We start from the raw sequence: 18,466 nt of genomic DNA on the forward strand, positions 1-18,466 counted from the left end.
AAGCACAAATGCCTACAGAGAATTTGAAATAAAGTAATCATGCATCGTAAAAAAAAAAACTTTCTTCTTGCTGGAGTATATGTTGTGGAGGGGTGGTCTCTCATAGTAGAAATATTTTGCAGCACAATTTGAAATTGTGTCCTGCTGTAAAACATAAGTGAACCTTCCTTCCAGTGATCGTTCTAACCTCTAGCACTGGCGGCCTGTCCAGGGTGTCTCCCCGCTTGCCGCCCAGTGACTGCTGGGATAGGCTCCAGCATCCCCACGACCCTGAGTCGGATAAGCGGTTTGGATAATGGATGGATGGACAATCAAGGGCTCCTAATTAAAGTCTCTGGAGCAGCCTGTTCACCCAGCACAGTCTCCAGACCCCTTGTCAAGCTTACATTAAATGGCTTGATTGCTACTTAAATCTTAGGGTATATTTATTACTTTAAATAGTGGTATGGGACTAAAGGTGTTGAACGCTTAAAAAAAAAAGTTGTACATGCTTTTATCTATTCTCAGCTCAACTACTGTAATTTATTCTGGTATCAGCAAGGGCTCCCTCCACCGTCTGCAGCTGGTACAAAACGCCGCTGCTTGGCTCATTACCGGGACAAAGAGGCATGACCGTATCACTGCTGTGCTTGCCTCCTTACACTGGCTTCCTGTTGTATTTCAAATTGATTTTAAAATTTTATTGCTCACTTTTAAGGCCTTAAATGGTCTTGCTCCTACATACATGTCTGATTTGTTGACCTGGTATATGCCCCCTCGACCATTAAGATTTGCAGATGGAGCCCTGCTGGTTATTCCCAGGTCTCAGTTTATCACAAAAGCTGATCCGGGTTTTGCTGTTGGAGCCCCCAAACTATGGACCTCTATTCCTGTTGAACTAAAACAAAACAAGTCTCTAGCTTATTTTTAATCTTGTCTTAAAACTTTTCTTTTTATGAAAGCTTTTTACAAATGTTTGTTTTTATTTATACTGATTTTATTTTTACTCTTCTTTGGTCTTACTCTTATTTTTGCCTTGTCTGGTTTTCTTTGTAAAGCACTTTGTAACAATGTTTTAGGGAAAAAAAGGTGCTATATAAATAAAGTTATTATAATCAGCATTTCACAAATAACTTCCTTTTGAATTAAATGGTTGGTTAAGATTTACTTTTATTGTTGGGTAGAGAGCTACTTGTTTCAAGCAATAAATCCCAAAACAAAAAGATACCCTTAAAAATATGGCTCTTTTTTCCCCTCAACCATTTCAAATTCAATCAAATGCATTACATCAGTATGTAGAGCAAATGAATAGTTCAGTAAAATTCAATATGAAGTTCTGGGTAATGGCAGTTTTCAAGGTGACTCAATGTGCATGATTAGCCCCTCTGAAAACGTCCAGTTTTGCTGACAGTGGAGGATGTATTATGCACGAATACAAAATGTATCCTTCAGAAGTGCAAAATGTCCCTTTCCTCTCTCGTGACATCTTATATACAGTAACTCAGGCAGTGCCAACACTGCTCAGGCTGCATCCATCATTTGTGACACTATGTGAACAGCTCTTGCAGAAGATAAACTAGAGAATAATTTGGTTTTTGAAGCTGCGGTTGAGGTCTTTGTGCGGGAGGACAATGGAGTTGAGAATTATAACCTCGGAGGGGATGGTCACATTACAACCTGAAGAGAGAAAAAAAACAAAGTGTGTCATCAGCGCAGTATAGCTTGTACTTTGTGACTAAAGTGTTAGTGGACAAAAGAAATTTCAATTAGGCTGAGATGTCTCAACTTTAAGCCTCAATGGATCCTAAAAATGGTTCAAATTAGTTTGTCAAAAGCCTAAAGTTCAGTCAAAATAATGAACATTTGAAAAAGGTGCTTTCTAATGGTTGAAGTTATCCAGTACTTAAACTCATGTATATTTAAGTACTATTTTAAGTTGGAGAGTGAATACAAGCTCAAAGATTTTTTTTTTCTCCCCAATTATATCCGGCCAATAACCCCACTCTTCCAAGCTGTCCCGGTCACTGCTCCACCCCCTCTGCCGATCCAGCGAGGGCTGCAGACTACCACATATCTCCTCCGATACATGTGGAGTCGCCAGCCACTTCTTTTCACCTTACAGTGAGGAGTTCGCCAGGGGGAGGTAGCATTTGGGAGAATCACGTTATTCCCCCTAGCAGTACCCCCCCCCGCCCCCACAGGTGCCCCGACTGACCAGAGAAGGCGCTAGTGCAGCGACCAGGACACATACCTACATCCAGCTTCCCACCCGCAGAAATGACCAATTGTGTCTGTAGGGACGCCCAATCAAGCCAGAGGTAACATGGCGATGCGATCCAGTGAGCTCCATGTTGGTAGGCAACGGAATAGACCGCTACGCTACCCGTATGCCCTAATTGTTTGTTTTTTTTACAGCATAATTCTTTGTAGTTTTTGCTATCCTGCATATCGATTTTGAAATAATTTTTACTCCCTGCCTTTGAGACTTTGGACACAGTACCACTGCTATACTCGGCTTTATAATGGCATCTAATGGTGCCATGGAACACGAGTGTCAGACACATTTCAACAAGTTCAATTCAACCTTCAGTTCAAACCACATATTGAAGTGGAAACTAAAGTAGGCTAAATGTTGGTACCTGAACTGTCCAATATTATCAATGGACAATCCCAACGCTGAGCTGCTTCCTGGTTCTGTGTAATATAAGCCTGGTACAAGATTGAGCTGCCAGTACTTACCGTAGGTAGCAGTAATCAATAAACTACCCACCCAGCACAACTGAGAAGTCATAGATAAGGGGAAGTCATGCACACAGTCTGAGGCATTAGTTTTTCTAGTTTTTGTTGTTGGTGAAAGGATAAGTATGTGGCTCATGTTCAGTTTGCCAGTAAAGATGCTGTATCCATCGGTTGTCCCATATCCCAAATTTAGAAAATGACGGTGAGTGAAACAATGTAACAGATATGCATGATGGCAAAAACCAAGAAAATAAGACCCGGGTTGTAAAAAAAGAAAAAACCACATTAATTATCCTTCAATATTAATGCAAAGGTCAGATCATGCTTACCAAGAATAGTGATTGACGGCGTGAGTTTCCCATCTCTGAAGAGGGTCTCGCTGTCAATCTTTGCATAGGGGTCATTGGGGTTGGGGTCACTCGGTGTTCCCTCTACTCTTGCCCATTTACCGATGGTGCTGTCCCATCCCACAATGCAGTTCAAAACACAGCTGTGATCCTTTTTAAAGTCAAAAGGGTAATAAGGAATCACTGGGGAGAAACCACAGGCTGGCTCAAGTGTTTCAGTATCAACATTATGCAGTGGAGTCTTTGGAAAGCAAATTGCACCATGAGGCCATCAGTTAATGCTGTTGAAAGGTGCAAAACCGCTTATCAAAATCACTGTGTGCTTATTTGAAAATTGTGGCCAAACTAAGAAATTATCCATGTGGGTAATATACAACAGAAGTCCAATACATCACCTACACTCTAACCCCATTTTGGACAGTCTTTGCTGAAGAAACTTGGTAGTCTTGGATTTCGTCAGTCAAAATGCTATGTCACTTTTCATTGTAGAAGACAGACAGCTAAGATTTATTTTTTTGAAACTGATCACTTAGTTTTCAAACAGATCTGTTAAAATTGTGCCAATATTGAAATCTCCAGTTCTGATAAACATTTGAATTTTTACTGTATATTTTGTGAAAGGACCCTTCCTTGTACAACATGTGTAATAATTCAGGGAAGAGCTCACCTGAAGCGTTGCGCCATGTAGGATGATGGACTCTCGGACTCTCACCCCCGCCCCAATGGTCACTCCAGTACCAATGGAGACATTGGGACCCAACTAAAGGCAAATAACCGACTGAGTGGTTATCATTGTACCTCATCTTACTGAATTAATGCCAACAAATCATCCATCTTGGAAAAAGTAAAGCCTATTTTCCATCCTATTTTGTGATAATGTGGAAAACTGCATTGTGCAATTTCTACATTAGCTGCTGCTCAGTATTCCCAGTAAACAGTGTGCTGCTTATGGTTTCTGGACATTTCTGATAAAGTAGTCTGGTTATACAGTGCTGTTTTATTATGATGGTCTCTTACCACAGCGGTGGGGTCAATGTTGGCAGTAGGATGGATGTAAACATTACCTAAGGAAACCAGAGGAGCATTTTTTGAATAAACATGTCAACAATATATGAATTTAAAATGGGGGAAAAAAAGCCATAAAATATTAAGCACCACTTATTTTGGGGCCCCCGTCTTCATTTGAGGCCAGTCTTTCCGGGTGGGTTTTATGGTACTGGTTGAGATACAATCGACTGGCATAAATGGCAGACCTTTGAAAGGATCAGAAAGAAAGACAAAAAAAATTTAAATAAATAAATAAATAGTGACAACTGCCCAGCCTGGAAAAGACAGCTAGCTTGCAGCCTGTACACGGAGCAGTTTCCTTTGAATTTTAAAAGGCAGCGGCATGGCCATATTTATGCATTGGGAGCCAACCTATCCTTGATGACACTTTGTTTTCCCTTATTTTTCCAGATAGTTGATTTCTACCACATAGAAGAACTTGTGTCAGGTTTTCTATCAAAGAGCAGTTAGTGGAATGACATGCAAAATGTTGTCCTGTGATGCCTTGACTCTGTGATTCATATTAACCAATGTGGCAGGCCCTATGCAAGCACTGCATACTCCACAGAGACTTGACTTGCACAAATACACATTTAACTTAGGTGTGGAACCAAAACACATCCCCCACCAACAAGTCTGAGGGACTTCAAAGTTTGCCATGTTCAGAATCAGAATCAACTTTATTGGCCAAGTGCCCTTATGCACACAAGGAATTTGACTCCGGTACACAGCAGCTTCTAGCACTTGCAGACATCACTCACACACACAAAAAGAAAAGAACAAGAAATAAATGGAACAACAACAGAACATTGGAGGCAAGCGTGTAGGCACAACACATATATCCATACAATACAGTTTTATAGCTGAGTAATCAACCTATGCTGATATAGTATACCATACTGCTTATATACTATATTACCCATACACTACCATATACCATACCACAACTCCACAACCCATTCATCCATCCATCCATCCATCCATTATCTGAACCGCTTATCCTGCTCTCAGGGTTGCAGGGATGCTGGAGCCTATTTCCAGCAGTCATTAGGCGGCAGACAGGGAAACACCCTAGACAGGCCACCAGGCCATCACAGGGCACACACACACACACACACACACACATTCATACCTAGGGACAATTTAGTACGGCCGACTCACCTGACCTACATGTCTTAGGACTGTGGGAGGAAACCGGATGAAACCCACGCAGACACGGGGAGAACATGCAAACTCAACACAGAGGATAACCCGGGATGACCCACCAAGGTTGGACAACCCCGGGGCTCGAACCCCGGACCTTCTTGTTGTGAGGGGACCGCGCTAACCACTGTGCCACCGTGCCGCAATTCCACAACCCATCATGCCCATATACAATGCCATATACTCCCACTATATTGCACTACATCACCTAATGTACCAGAAGTATACACTACAGACTCACCATCTACCTCAAAAACCACCAAAAAAAAAAAAAAAACATACCAGGCCGCACGGTGGTGCAATGGTTAGTGTGGTCGCCTCACAGCAAGAAGGTCCTGGGTTCGAGTTCAAACAGACTGTCCTGTGTGTGTGTGTGTGTGTGTGGGGGGGGGGGTGTCTGTGCCAATTCTGCCCGCCTGTTTCCGGACCCTAGAGGTGTGTTAAGTCCTGCAGGATGGGTAGGGGAGCACCAGTGAGTATTTTTTTCTGTCCTTACTGTTCACTGCAGTCTGTTTCTATCCTGTTTTGTTGCTGCTCCAAACCAGACTGTGATGGATGTGCACAAATTCAATGACTGTGGTGTAGAACTGCCTCAACAGCTCCTGTGGCAGACTACATTAATTGCCGAAGAAAGAATATCCTCTGCTGGACCTTTTTGAGGATGGAGTTGATGTTGGTCCCCCACTTCAGGTCTTTGTAAATGGTAGTTCCCAGAAACTTGACATCTCCACGGTTGACACAGGGCTGTTTGATATTATGAGGGGGAGCAGTGCTGAGGGGTGTCCCCTAAATCCACTATCATCTCCACAGTCTTGGGCATGTTCAGCTTGACACACAACACTTGGTTATTTTCATTTAAGTGGGGGCTGGGGTTATTTTTAATTTGCATTGCGTCGACCCCAATTGTCAAGCGACCGACCGGGAAAACTCCCGGTGCTCCAGATGGCCAGTCCGCCACTGGCGATATGCATCTTTTAAGAATTGTGTAGCACTGGTCCAGTGTGTTATTTTCCCTGGTGGGACAGTTACTATGCTGTCTGTATTGTGGTAGTTCGTGGTTTAATTTTTCTCTGTTAAAGTCCCCAAATATTGTGAAAAGTGAGTCCATATGTTTTTGTTCCAAGCCAGCAATCTGGATGGCCAGGTTTGCAGTGCACCATTCACACTGACCAGGATGAAGGATGAAAACTCCCACGGTGAATATGATGGCTTGCAGTTTATGAACAATGACTCCAAGTTCGGGCCGCAGTATTTACTTAACACTGTGACATCTGTACACCAACCTTTGTGTGGAGGCAAATTCCCCCACCTTTTGCTTAATGCAATCCACTCGGTGTAAGCATAAGCCCGGCAGACGTAATCCACTGGGGATGAATTCGCTGAGCCAGGTTTCAGTGAAATAAAGGGCAGCAGAACGTGCAAAGTCCTCGTTCGCCCCGTTGAAGAGAAGCAACTCGTCCATTTTGTTGGGCACGGGGTGGAGATTCGCCAGGTGAATCGCTGGGAGTGCAGCTCGAATTCCCCGCTGTTGGAGCCTCAACAGCGCACCGGCCTGCTTCCCCCTTCTGCATGGCATCCATGTCTCACAGGGAGCCGCTGTTCCTCCAACTAAGATCTCCAAAAAGCTGTCCGGGTTTGTGAAAACTGGTGAAAAACTACGTGGAGTTAACTGCCAAATGTTAAGCAGTTCTTCTTTAGTGAAAGTAATGGGGTTTGACTAACCGGACACACACACAATAAACAAAAACAGTATTAGAGAGCGCTGTACCGAGGCTGTCATCCCCAGCGCCATCTTGATAACCACATATTGGCAAAAGACATTGTGCCCACTTGGCAGACAGCAGATAAGACATTTGCACTCACCCTGCTGATTTGATCTGACTCCAGAAGCTGAGGGTTTTATATACGTAGAGCTTGCCCTGTCCTGCCAGGTCAGTGAAGATGTCCTGCTCCAGCCGGATGGCCTCAGCCCGCTGCCAGCCGTTGGTTGGCTCCTCTCTAGAAGGGAAAGTTCATCATTACATACTGGCTCATCTTGTAGGATAGGGATTGGGGAGCCTCATTTTTAAAAAAGGTTTTCGCTTTAAAATCAAATCCAAAACAATGCTGGGATTACCAAAAACAGATCTAAAGAACTGCAGTGCCAAAAATCTGCAGATGCAATGATTTGTTTTATGTGAAATGTCAAATATTTAAATTAAATTCTATCCACAATGAGTGTCATTAAAATTATTTAAAGCAACAATATTGAAAATAGAATTTTACTGACTAACATGTGTTATGGAATGGTGTTTTAGCACCCTAAATCCTGGCGATCTATTTGAAAGTGAAACATTCACCATTACTACTGCATCAGCATCGTCCCCACCACCAAACAACAGATCACAGCTGAACCTCGGTTTTAGTAACTGATGTTGTATTGTCTGTTGATAAATCTCTTTCAAGAGCTTGGTCTGCCATCTGTTTGCTAGATACATGTTGTCCCTCCACTTCAAATTTGGCACTACAGGCCTTCTGCATTTGCCTGCTATGCTGAGGACACATACTGTTCAACTTGGCTCAGCTCTAGGCTGGATGGGAGCGCCTGTTTTTTTGTTGTTGGTTTTGTTTTTGTGGGGTTTTTTTGCAGTAAAGGGACTATTGCACTAGCACATTTAACCTTGTATAGTTTATGTTTGTCCTTTTGCTTTTATTTTGCTTTTTTCCCCATACTTTTACTATGTCTAGTGTAGCACTGGAGGGCCTACTACTCAATTGTCATTATACAAGATTACACATTGAAATTAAGTGTTTTGATAAAAAGGTACACACCATTATCAATTTTCCTGACAAACTCCTACTCAACAGTAACTATTTGTTTGGCTTGTTAAGGTCTTACAAGAGAAACAACAAAAATGATATTTGTTTGCATGTAAAATCTTTGGGACTGTAGCTTTAATAATATTATTTTAAACAATCCTATGATCAAATCCGGAGTAAAGTCAAACCTTTTTTGAAAATGAGTCCCCTGGTTTCTCACAAGCCTCTTTACAACAAAATCATGAACTTACAATGAAATAAGATCATCACTAGCATCATCAGGTTACTGAGACGGTCAATCCCAGTGTTATCCCACAACAGCCATGCAAACTTGTGCTGCAGCCTAGACTTGATACATCTGATTCAAGCTATTTTCATTACCAGTTAAAACTTCCAGTTGACCCATCCATTTTTTCCCCTGACTAGGCTAGAGGAATGTTTTACTATTTAGACAAGTATTTAATATGGCATGAATTCCTTACACTGCCCATTAAGAAATGTTATTCTCTTTTGCATTGAACTCACCTAAGATTTCATGTGCATATGTGGAAGCCATTCTTACGGTAATGGTATCATCAAAAGAGCTCTAAAAACAAGGAGAAAAAGGGGGTGCTAGTTCACTAACCAGATATGCTGTGTACCATTTGGGCTCAGGCCTACTTGCCATGTCCCTGGGCTCAGACCTTTGTTGCGGTCATTCCCTCTCTCTCTCTCCCCCATACTGAAAGTGTCTTGTCTCTTTTAAACTGACTTTCAAGTAAAGCCTACGAAGGCCAAAAAAAAAAAATGTTAAGAAAAGAAGATATCCACGGAAACCCTGAAGCCTTGCACTTCAGACACAAATGCTCCACTGAAGCATTACATCAGTGATAGTAAGTTGACTCAGATGTGTCAGTGCTGGGTTGAAGCTGAGGCTGATCACACAAAACCATAGAGGAAGAGTCTACTTGTTCCATATTAATTGCCGTTTCAGGCACAGTATATCCCAGCAAGCACACCATGAGAGCCAGTAGATGAAAGGAGGTGTTAAAAATGTATGAAATGAATGTTAAGAAGGGATAGTGCCCACAATGGAAGTGTATCAAAAAAGGAAGGAATGTGGTTGGAGGCAAAGTAACGCAAGCGAGTATGACAAATGTGTAACCCTTTTAAGTATAACAAGTGTTTTGCTTGCGTTGAATTTTATGCTGTTTGTTCTCATTTCACAGCTTGACAGAACTGTGCTTGATCAGTGACTGATGCACATTTCTTACAATATCTTAAATCTCTCTGTCATTGATAAGTTATTTCACATACGTTGTGAACATGCAAAACAGGAAAAAAAAAACTTCTAAACAGCTAAAAAAAACTCCACACTTTGGAAACCATTAATCTTAAGTGGCGTTGTAGAGCTGCAGAACAGCGTGAAATCTTTGCAAAACTTTTTAACACAACTAATCTATCAAACGCTGAACACTCTACAACCACGCTGTGCAGGCCTAGTTGTGCCAACTTACCCATCGTACGGATATCTGATGATTGTGGGGGGATGGGGGGAGCAGGAAACAGAAATCATGGCAGGGAGGCGAAGGGAAGGAGAAAAAGACAAATGAATAGAACCAAAGGAAAGGAATTAATGATATCCCCATGCACTCCCACGCACAGAACTCCCCAGAGGAAGCCACCCCACTCACAACAACATGTCCTGTTGATTCTTCTGGAAGACTTCTCCGATGTGTTGGAAGATGGCCGGGGTAAATAGGTATATGCCGCAGTTGATAATGTCGCTCACAAACGTGCTTGGCTTCTCCACATAATGTAAAACCTGAAAGGGGAGATAAGGAATTGCTAGGATTTCTCAGGAGAAACATTGGTAACTGCCACACTGTGCAAATGCCACCAGGCTGGTTAATACCTCATTTGTTTGCTGGTTCTCAACAATACATCCATAATTCATTGACTGCTTTCTGTTTGCCTGTAGTAAGGAGAAAAATATGATTTCAGTTCATATTAGATTTAAAATACCATTCAAGAGGTAACAGACACAAACAACTATCCAGGTACAGTTAGAACACAAATAACAAAATCCAACTCCCATGACGACCTTGAGTCCCCCCCCCTTTTCTCCCCAATTGTACCCAGCCAATTACCCCACTCTTCCGAGCTGAGCCATCCCGGTCGTTGCGCCACCCCCTCCGCCGAGCCAAAGAGGGCTGCAGACTACCACATGCTTCCTCCGATACATGTGGAGTCACCAGCCGCTTCTTGTCCCCTGACGGTGAGGAATTTCGCCAGGGGGATGTAGCACGTAGGAGGATCACGCTATTCCCTCCAGGCCCCCCCCCCCCCCGAACAGGCGCCCGACCGACCAGAGGAGGCACTAGTGCAGCGACCAGGACACATACCCACATCTGGCTTCCCACCCGCAGACACGGCCAATTGTGTCTGTAGGGACCCCTGACCAAGCAGGAGGTAACACGGGGATTCGAACTGGTGATCCCCATGTTGGTAGGCAACGGAATAGATCACTATGCTACCCAGATGCCCTGCAACCAAATTTTAAAGCAACATCAGAACTGATTGCTAGCCAAAAAACAAATGCAAAAACTCGAGGATTTAAGCCTACTGCTTGTAAATCTGCTTTCACTTTATTGCAGCAGCTGCATAAGAGAACTACATTCGCCAATCAGGAAACTTACGGTTGTCCCCAAGATAACAAAGCTGCTTGGGTCTCCATGTTCCCGCTGGAAGCTGATCATCTCTGGTAAAGGAAACTCTGAGCAGACATCGGCATTCAAAACAAAGAAGGCCTCAGGGCTGCCAGAGAGAATCTGATCTCTGAAGTGATAGATGCCTCCTCCAGTGCCCAAGGCGGCATACTCCTGCAAATACCTGTTGTGCAGATTCAAGAAGAACCATTTTCACCTTCATTCAGTCAGCAGTGACAGCACATAAACAAGAAAACCCAATACATCTCATTGATATAAAAATATACAGTAGAAAAAAAATGTATTTTTCAGAATTAAATTAGATCAATTATAGAAGATTAATACAAGCCATGTGGTAAACACAAAATATGTTGAATTAACAGGGGCATTTTTTTTGTCTCATACAGCACCAATAATACTAACACAAATGTATTTAATTCTCTACAATCAAAACAGCAACTCCAAATACAGAACAATATGGAACCACATCCAAAAAATCAGTACCCAGCCAACAATGAGGTTGAAAGATAACACTCAAGATGATAATAAAGCTGTTATGTATTCCTCTATGTTCCATGTATTTCCAGTTTTGGCTATGTCGAAATTAGGCTAAGGTGTACATTTTATACTGGGAAATCAAAGAAAACATTCATTACATCTTATAATCTAAGCAAATGGCAATTCCCATTCAGTGGTTGTATTTTTTCTTTTTTCTTTCCTTTTTTTCTTAATCGGGGAGGGATGGAGAGTAATTTGTTGTTAATTGCACTGAATATTTTTGGAATTGCAGCCAACCTGACAATTTGAATTTTGAGGATCTTGACACCCTTACACCACATGATATATTTCTCAGCTTACCTAATGGAGATTTTGAATTCCTGTTGTGCAGTTAATAGGAATCTAGACAGCTCCTCGTTTGGTTGGTAAAAGCCAATGAGTAAGATCTCCTTTATATTTGGTACCTTCAGAAAAAAGGAGTATAATGGACAATGGGTTATTGTAGGCCATTCTGTATTTCACAAGATTTGTGGTAAAAAAAACTGACACCGACCAGAAGGCACAAAGTTCCACCAGCATTTTGGTAGAAGAAGATTAATTTTCTTCAATTTCTTAAGACAAGTAAAATTTGGGGTCACAAGAAAAACTTGAAATTCAACTATGACCGCAACAAGTCAAGTATTTTTGTGTAGCCCAAAATCACATCGTAGTCCTGAAGGGCTTCACAATCAGTACAATATACAACATACGACACTGTCTAACCTTGGACCCTAGACATGAATGAGGAAAACTCCACAAGAAAAACCTTATCAGGAAAAAAAATGGGAAACCTCAGATAGAGCAACAGGGGAGGGACCCCTCTTCCAGGGCTGACAGACATTCAATAGGTATCAAATGCATAAAATACACAAATTAACAGAATTGTAATTGTAACATCATAGATTACACACAGTGAGGTAATGTAGACTGTGAAAAGTTTAATGCATAAAATTTAGCAAAGAAACTTTAAATGTACTGGTTAATAAAAAATAATAAGTACTCTGGTTTCATGAAGAACTTTAGTGAGAGGATTGATAACAGGATTATTCACTGACCACATTATGACTTGTCTCCTGTGCACCCTCTTTGTTGTACCTCTATCGTCACCCTCTACCAAAGTGACAAGCTCTAAGTCCAGATCTAGCACCACAATGGTGAAACAAACTCCCAGTCTCCATCAGAGCTACTGACTCACTCACTTCTTTCGAGAAAGGTCTAAAAGCTTTCCTCTTCAAGGCCTACCTCAATCCGTAAAGTGGTCCCTGGTGACACTTTGCACCTAATATTAATCATCTACTACAGCTACTGGTGTTGGCTATTACTATTGTGCGGCACTTTACTTAAACACCATTATTATCAGTGCCTACTATTACCTCCCTTCTTCCTGCACTTCACATTTTAAGTTCTGATGATAATATGTCTATTATACTGATATGTGGCAAAGTAAACCTACTTTGTACACCGATTCTTCTATTCTCCATCTCTTTATGATAAAGGGATTACTTACACTGAATGCAGTGTAACGCATGACATGCACTCTTGGCTATGATACGATTACAATGTAAGGGTCATTATTATAGTTGGCAACACTCAATTTTGTCTGCCAACTATTGACTCACTCTGACTTTGAATAAGAGTTCAAGTAATTGTAAAGGTCAGCGGTCGAGGTGCTGGAAGTAACACTCACCTTGGCACATGCCTCGATGTGATGCTGCAGCATAGGTACACCTGCTACTGGAAACAAAGGTTTGGGAACTTCAAATGAAAGTGGCCTGAACCTCGTCCCTGCAAGAAAATGGAGGTGATGACTTGACCCACACATTCATTAACTTGTTGATGTACTTAAGTTGTTTAAAAAAAAAAAAAAGGTTAACTATGCTCTTTCAGTAACGTTACCAACAGACTCAATATGGAAGTGCAGAAATGAAATGTAAATATGGTGTTGGGCTTTGCCAATGAGTCATTCTTTTATGTATGATGCGTGTATAAATGTAACAGGTTGCCGGGATCTTCTTGTTTTTGTTGGGTTTGTAGGCTTTCCCATTACGCCACGTCACTGATAAATACAAGTCCAAGTCAACAAGTGTTGGCTTTTGTTGCGAGCTCGCTTCACTAGAACAGACACACAGCACCGCCCCCACCAACACGACCTGGTCAAATCTTAACCGAGTTAGTCAATAAACATTCCTCACCTTTTTGCGGACCTCCGATTAAAATAACCGCTTTCTGCATCTTGGTGCAAAGCCTGATACTGGCCCCGGTAGCTGATGCGCCTGGAACTTCAATGCCGTCAAATCAGAACTGAGCCGTCCACTTCCTGTTTCCGGTTTAGCGGATCAGCGGAAAACACAGAGCTGGAGTAACCAAATTACTGTACGAGTATGTAGAGTATTAATTTTGAATGTACAACACATTTCTTCGATTTCCCCGTGTGTCCTAAAGATGACCGGGTGATTACTGTCAGCTGGGAGTGCCTTGTCTTCACCGTTTCACTTCCTGTTCCATTTATCGAATCCGGTTCCATATTTTACCCTGACCCACAAGAACCCGGATAGAGGGGGGGGGGCATTTCTTTTTCTTTTTCTTTTAACTTAAATATTACAAAAGGCCATTCAATCAGAGAAGAGGAAAACTTAAAAAATATAAAATAAAATAAGTTAAAATGCTACTGCACCATTAGATCAAATTCATTTGAGTAACATGTTTTTTTCTAGACTTCAGACGATGCAAAGATTTTACAACTAATATGAATACGTTTAAGTGTGTGTGTGTGGGGGGGTCTTTTTCCATATGTAGCGCTACACATACATTTCAATTTATGAAGAAAGACTTCCCCAGTAAACTAAGCAGAAATTACAAAATATTGCCTGTCTGTGAATTTTTTTTAAAACTGTTAAGACTGTAACTGGGTGTTAAGACTTAAGTGTTTTGGAGACCTGCTAACGTGATGCCTGCCGTAATGTTCGTCAACATGTGTTTATAATCATTGCTGAGGTGGATTAGTATGTTGTGATCAGATCTACGTGTATAAACCTCTTGATATTTTTCATTTATTGTCATACTTGTTCTGTTAGGCTCTTTAACAAGTGAGGCTTTTGCAAATGTATAAGTCTAGCTCATTGGGCCTACATTCATTTTGGTTAATGTGATAGGTTGTTTAGAGTGATTAAGTCCATCTTTAGGCCGTCTGGTGGGCCAAGTAGTGGTTGGACATTGTTTTTCACCACATGGAACTGCAGTGTGTGTCTGCGTCCTCATTTGACAGTTTAGCAGCGCAGTGCCTTCTGTGTGGATAATGTCTGTGTCTTGTCAATTTTCTCTACCTGTTTCACGAAGTTGTAAGTGTCTGAGGAGATGACATTACACTTGGCCCCAGTGTCTACTTTTAGTTTCAGTGGTTTGCCATTCACTGTGACGGAGCAATAGATCTCGTTTTTGTTCTTTAAGTTTTCCAGGTTGATTGTGCTGATTTCTCTAGTGTCTAGTGTAACCGGTTATTTTCTTGCCCGGTGCGGGATTCGTTACGAGATGTACTGCACCACAAGGCGACATCACTAACCGCTCGGCTAGGGGCTAACGTGTCTTATTAGTAGTTTACACTAGTGATAGTCCGTCTACATGAAATAGCCATCGCTGCTGTCTGAGTCCTCTGCTGTGACCAGATGATTGACAGGTTTGTATGCACGGGCTTGTCTAGCGGACCTGAAGCACCTTTTGAAATGGTTATATTTGTTGCAGTTGTGGCACTGCTGCCCGTATGCCGGACACTCCCTTGGTTGGTGATTTCCACCGCAATTTCTGCAGTTGGTGATCCCTGTTGTTGAAGTTTGTTCACTCTGCGACGTTAATCTGAATCCCTTCTGCTTTTTTCTAAAGGCTTTTGGATATTGGACAGCATCCACGCTGACTGGGGCATGCATTGGAGTGGCCAGAGTTTTGCTGTGTTGCTCAGCTAGTTCACTTATTTGACACATACGAATAGCCTTAGCTAGAGTTAGCTCACTTTCCTTGAGTAGTGCTTTTCTGACACTATCACTGGTAATGCCACACACTAAACGGTCTCTGATCAGCTCCTCCTGGAGAACTCTGAAATTACAGCTTTTAGATTTGATCCTGAGTGTACTCACACATACTTCCACTGTTTCCCCAGGTTTCTGGTTTCTGGTGTTGAAGGAATGCCTCTCCATGGTGATGTTTGTCTGGGGGTTGCAAATTTCCCTGAATTTTCTTTTCAAACATTCCGGGTCTTCTCGTGTCTCTGCCCGCCTTATGACGACCCCATCTTCTGCTAGCACCGCTGGCAAATACGTGAATGAGCGTTCACGTTCGATCGCCTCTGCTCCTGCTAAATTTAGCAGTATTGTAGCAAATTCGGGGGGCAGCCCGGGAACCGTCGCCACAGCCGGGACGCGAACCCATATCTCCCACTCCGCAAGCGACAACGTTAACCAGTCGACTAAAGGGTCCGACCCATTAGACTAGGACCAACGTGTCTACTTATCCATGCAAGTTACACTACCCCCCCTCCTTCGGGAAGTGCGTCCCCGCGCTTCAGCGTATCAGCTCCCTCACGCCTCTGGGCGCACGCGCTTCTGATGACCTCGCGGTCTCACCATTCCACTTCTGACACCAATGTAGCGAATTCGGGGGGCAGCCCGGGAACCGTCGCCACTGCCGGGACGCGAACCCTTATCTCCCACTGCACCGTCGCCACTGCCGGGACGCGAACCCGTATCTCCCACTGCGACAACGTTAAGAGTGGGAGATACGGGTTCGCGTCCCGGCTGTGGCGACAGTTCCCGAGCTGCCCCCCCGAATTCGCCACATTATGTATGCTTGCATTTTGGCTGGTTTGTCACTGTGTGCTGCGGCGATGAATATGTCATATACCTGCTCGAATATGCGCCAATTCTCTGCTACACTACCATCGAAGGTAAGAGGGTCTGGTCGCCGAAATCCGTCTGCCATTGTCGTCCTTCTAGCGAGTTTTTTCTTCTTTCGTCTTTGTGGAGTTCCTTACGTGCAGAGGGAATGGCTACGTCAGTTAGCCAGCGCCGCTAACTAAACTGACTTCGCCGAACAAGGCGTCGGATCTAACTATGCACCTTTCGAGTCGGGAAAGTATCAGGTTTCAGTTTTGACACCATGTAGAATGGCTCGCATGGAGGCAGTGTTAGCATCTAGGCTTAACATTTAATAATCATTGCAGGGGAACTCAGGTACAGTGTACAAACATGTATCTGTGTGTATAATACAACCACTAGGCTGCACGACCGCGTGACTACTCGGTAGGTACGGAATGCAGGTCAGTACAAACATACCGCTACAAGGTTATCTACAGTTACCCTGGCTAAAGACCAGTTTATAGTTTGGCTAATTATAGTGGTTCAGTCAGCCACAATGGCACTGCTCCCACTTTGATTTTGGATGATTTTGGATGCTGTCGTTGAAGACAGGAATGGAAACGGATGATCCGCTGTGGCCACCCCTAACGGGAGCAGCCGAAAGTAGTAGTAGTAGTTTGGATGCTGTCGTTGATAAAATTTAGAAACACTAGTGATAATAGAGAATTATCTCTGTCTCTCTCTGTCGTCCTCAGGTACCACCATTTGAAGTCACGTGATTCTGATGACGCGCGAGATTCATCATTATTTTTCCCACCTGGATTCCAGAAAGACCCGCCCCTACTCTATCTCTGATTGGCTAACCCTATCTCTAACCCCACCTTAACCCTAACCTTAACCAACAGAGGCAACGAGTACTAGCCAATCAGAGGCAGAGTTCCCGGAATGCGGGTGGGGAAAAAAACAAGAGACTCAAACGGAGAGCAGGAAGTGAAAAGCAGAATGGACGAGATGGAGCTAGTTTAGCCCGAACTGTGCGAGTTTAGACGATGTTATGAGAGAAAGTTATAAACAGAAATTAAGATATGTTGGACATGATCGTTATGTTATGAAGAGTGATTTTTTTTTTCGACGAAGTGGTCACTGCACACGCGCGTTATCCGACTCCGCTCCTCCCTTCTGCAGACGACGGTTCGCAAGCCATTTTTTTCCCGGCGTTTTCGGTTAGTTTCTTGTATCCCCCCCCTCATGAGCAACAACTTTTGGTACTCAATAAAAACTCCATGTGGTTTCTCAGTTAATGACGCCAAACATAGGCATTTCGGCAGTTTGTGATAGTGCTTCCTATGTAGAAAATCCCTTCCTGCTCTCCATCTGTAGTCGTGACGTCATGTGCAAACAACCTATAGCTGCTGGTTTTCTAGTCTTCCTGGTAGTAGATTACATTCACCTGTTTCATGTATGCCAACCTCCAACTTGGAAGAACATGTAAATGTAAACTAATTATCTATCTGGCAGAATAGAAAACAAGCTGCAACGCCTCTCTCTGCTCGATAATGTAAAATGAGCTCCCAGAATGAGACGCTGTTGCAGCTGTGTTAAATTACTCGGATAAAGATGAAATTGAAAATTAAAACTAGAAAAGTGCACTCAGTAGCGTGCAGATCTTCGCCAGGCGTACGTTATTTCCCTTCTTCGGCGTTTGAACTTGATGACAAACCCTTTTTCCGCCTGCCAGGAGTAAATGCACGCGCACGGACGGAGTTTTCCTGCCATTACAAGACTTCTGCGCTGCGCCCCCAAGTCAGTTGACCTGGAAACATTGAGGGGGGGGGGGTTATTATGCAGCGCTGAAGCTAAAAAATCTACATAATAATAATGAAAAAAACTGTTTTGCCTGTCTGTGGATGTGCAGCCTCCTAGCTGAACCCTCGCATGAAAGCGACCAAGTCTGACATGAAATGACACAGATCAAGCTATCATAATTTCAAAGCCCTTATTAAAAGACTTCCAATGTGTTTAACCGTCGCGGTTTTCGTGAGATAAAATGACTCGAGGTGAACGGCTGCTCTGATTGACTTTTGTTCATTCTAAAGCAGTTAGAAAAAACCAAACACATAGTTCAGCCATGGGAAAGGTTTTATTGTAGTTACTGAGATGATTTCCAGCTGACTGATTAATCCTACTTTTTTATAGCGGAGTTTTCACGTCACTTCCGGTGGTAGCGAAGTGAATAAGGCGAATTATATTTCCGGTGTTCCTCCTGTGCTGAGATCAGCAGAAA

General features: G+C 42.9%; 1 protein-coding gene across 1 annotated transcript; it reads right to left on the bottom strand.

The window, feature by feature from the left end:
- Positions 1-1,137: 1,137 nt before the first annotated feature.
- gmppaa (GDP-mannose pyrophosphorylase Aa) lies at positions 1,138-13,772 on the bottom strand. Its single transcript, XM_056289653.1, has 12 exons — positions 13,531-13,772; positions 13,026-13,123; positions 11,660-11,763; positions 10,793-10,985; positions 10,009-10,068; positions 9,788-9,918; positions 7,179-7,313; positions 4,221-4,318; positions 4,083-4,129; positions 3,733-3,825; positions 3,048-3,216; positions 1,138-1,656 (listed from the first exon to the last, which is right to left on the bottom strand). Exons 1-12 carry the CDS (start codon positions 13,568-13,570, stop codon positions 1,556-1,558), a joined length of 1,269 nt encoding a protein of 422 aa, XP_056145628.1. The 5' UTR covers positions 13,571-13,772; the 3' UTR covers positions 1,138-1,555.
- Between the last annotated feature and the right edge of the window lie 4,694 nt (positions 13,773-18,466).

This window comes from Lampris incognitus, chromosome 11, assembly GCF_029633865.1.
Source record: "Lampris incognitus isolate fLamInc1 chromosome 11, fLamInc1.hap2, whole genome shotgun sequence".
Classification (NCBI taxonomy): Eukaryota; Metazoa; Chordata; class Actinopteri; order Lampriformes; family Lampridae; genus Lampris; species Lampris incognitus.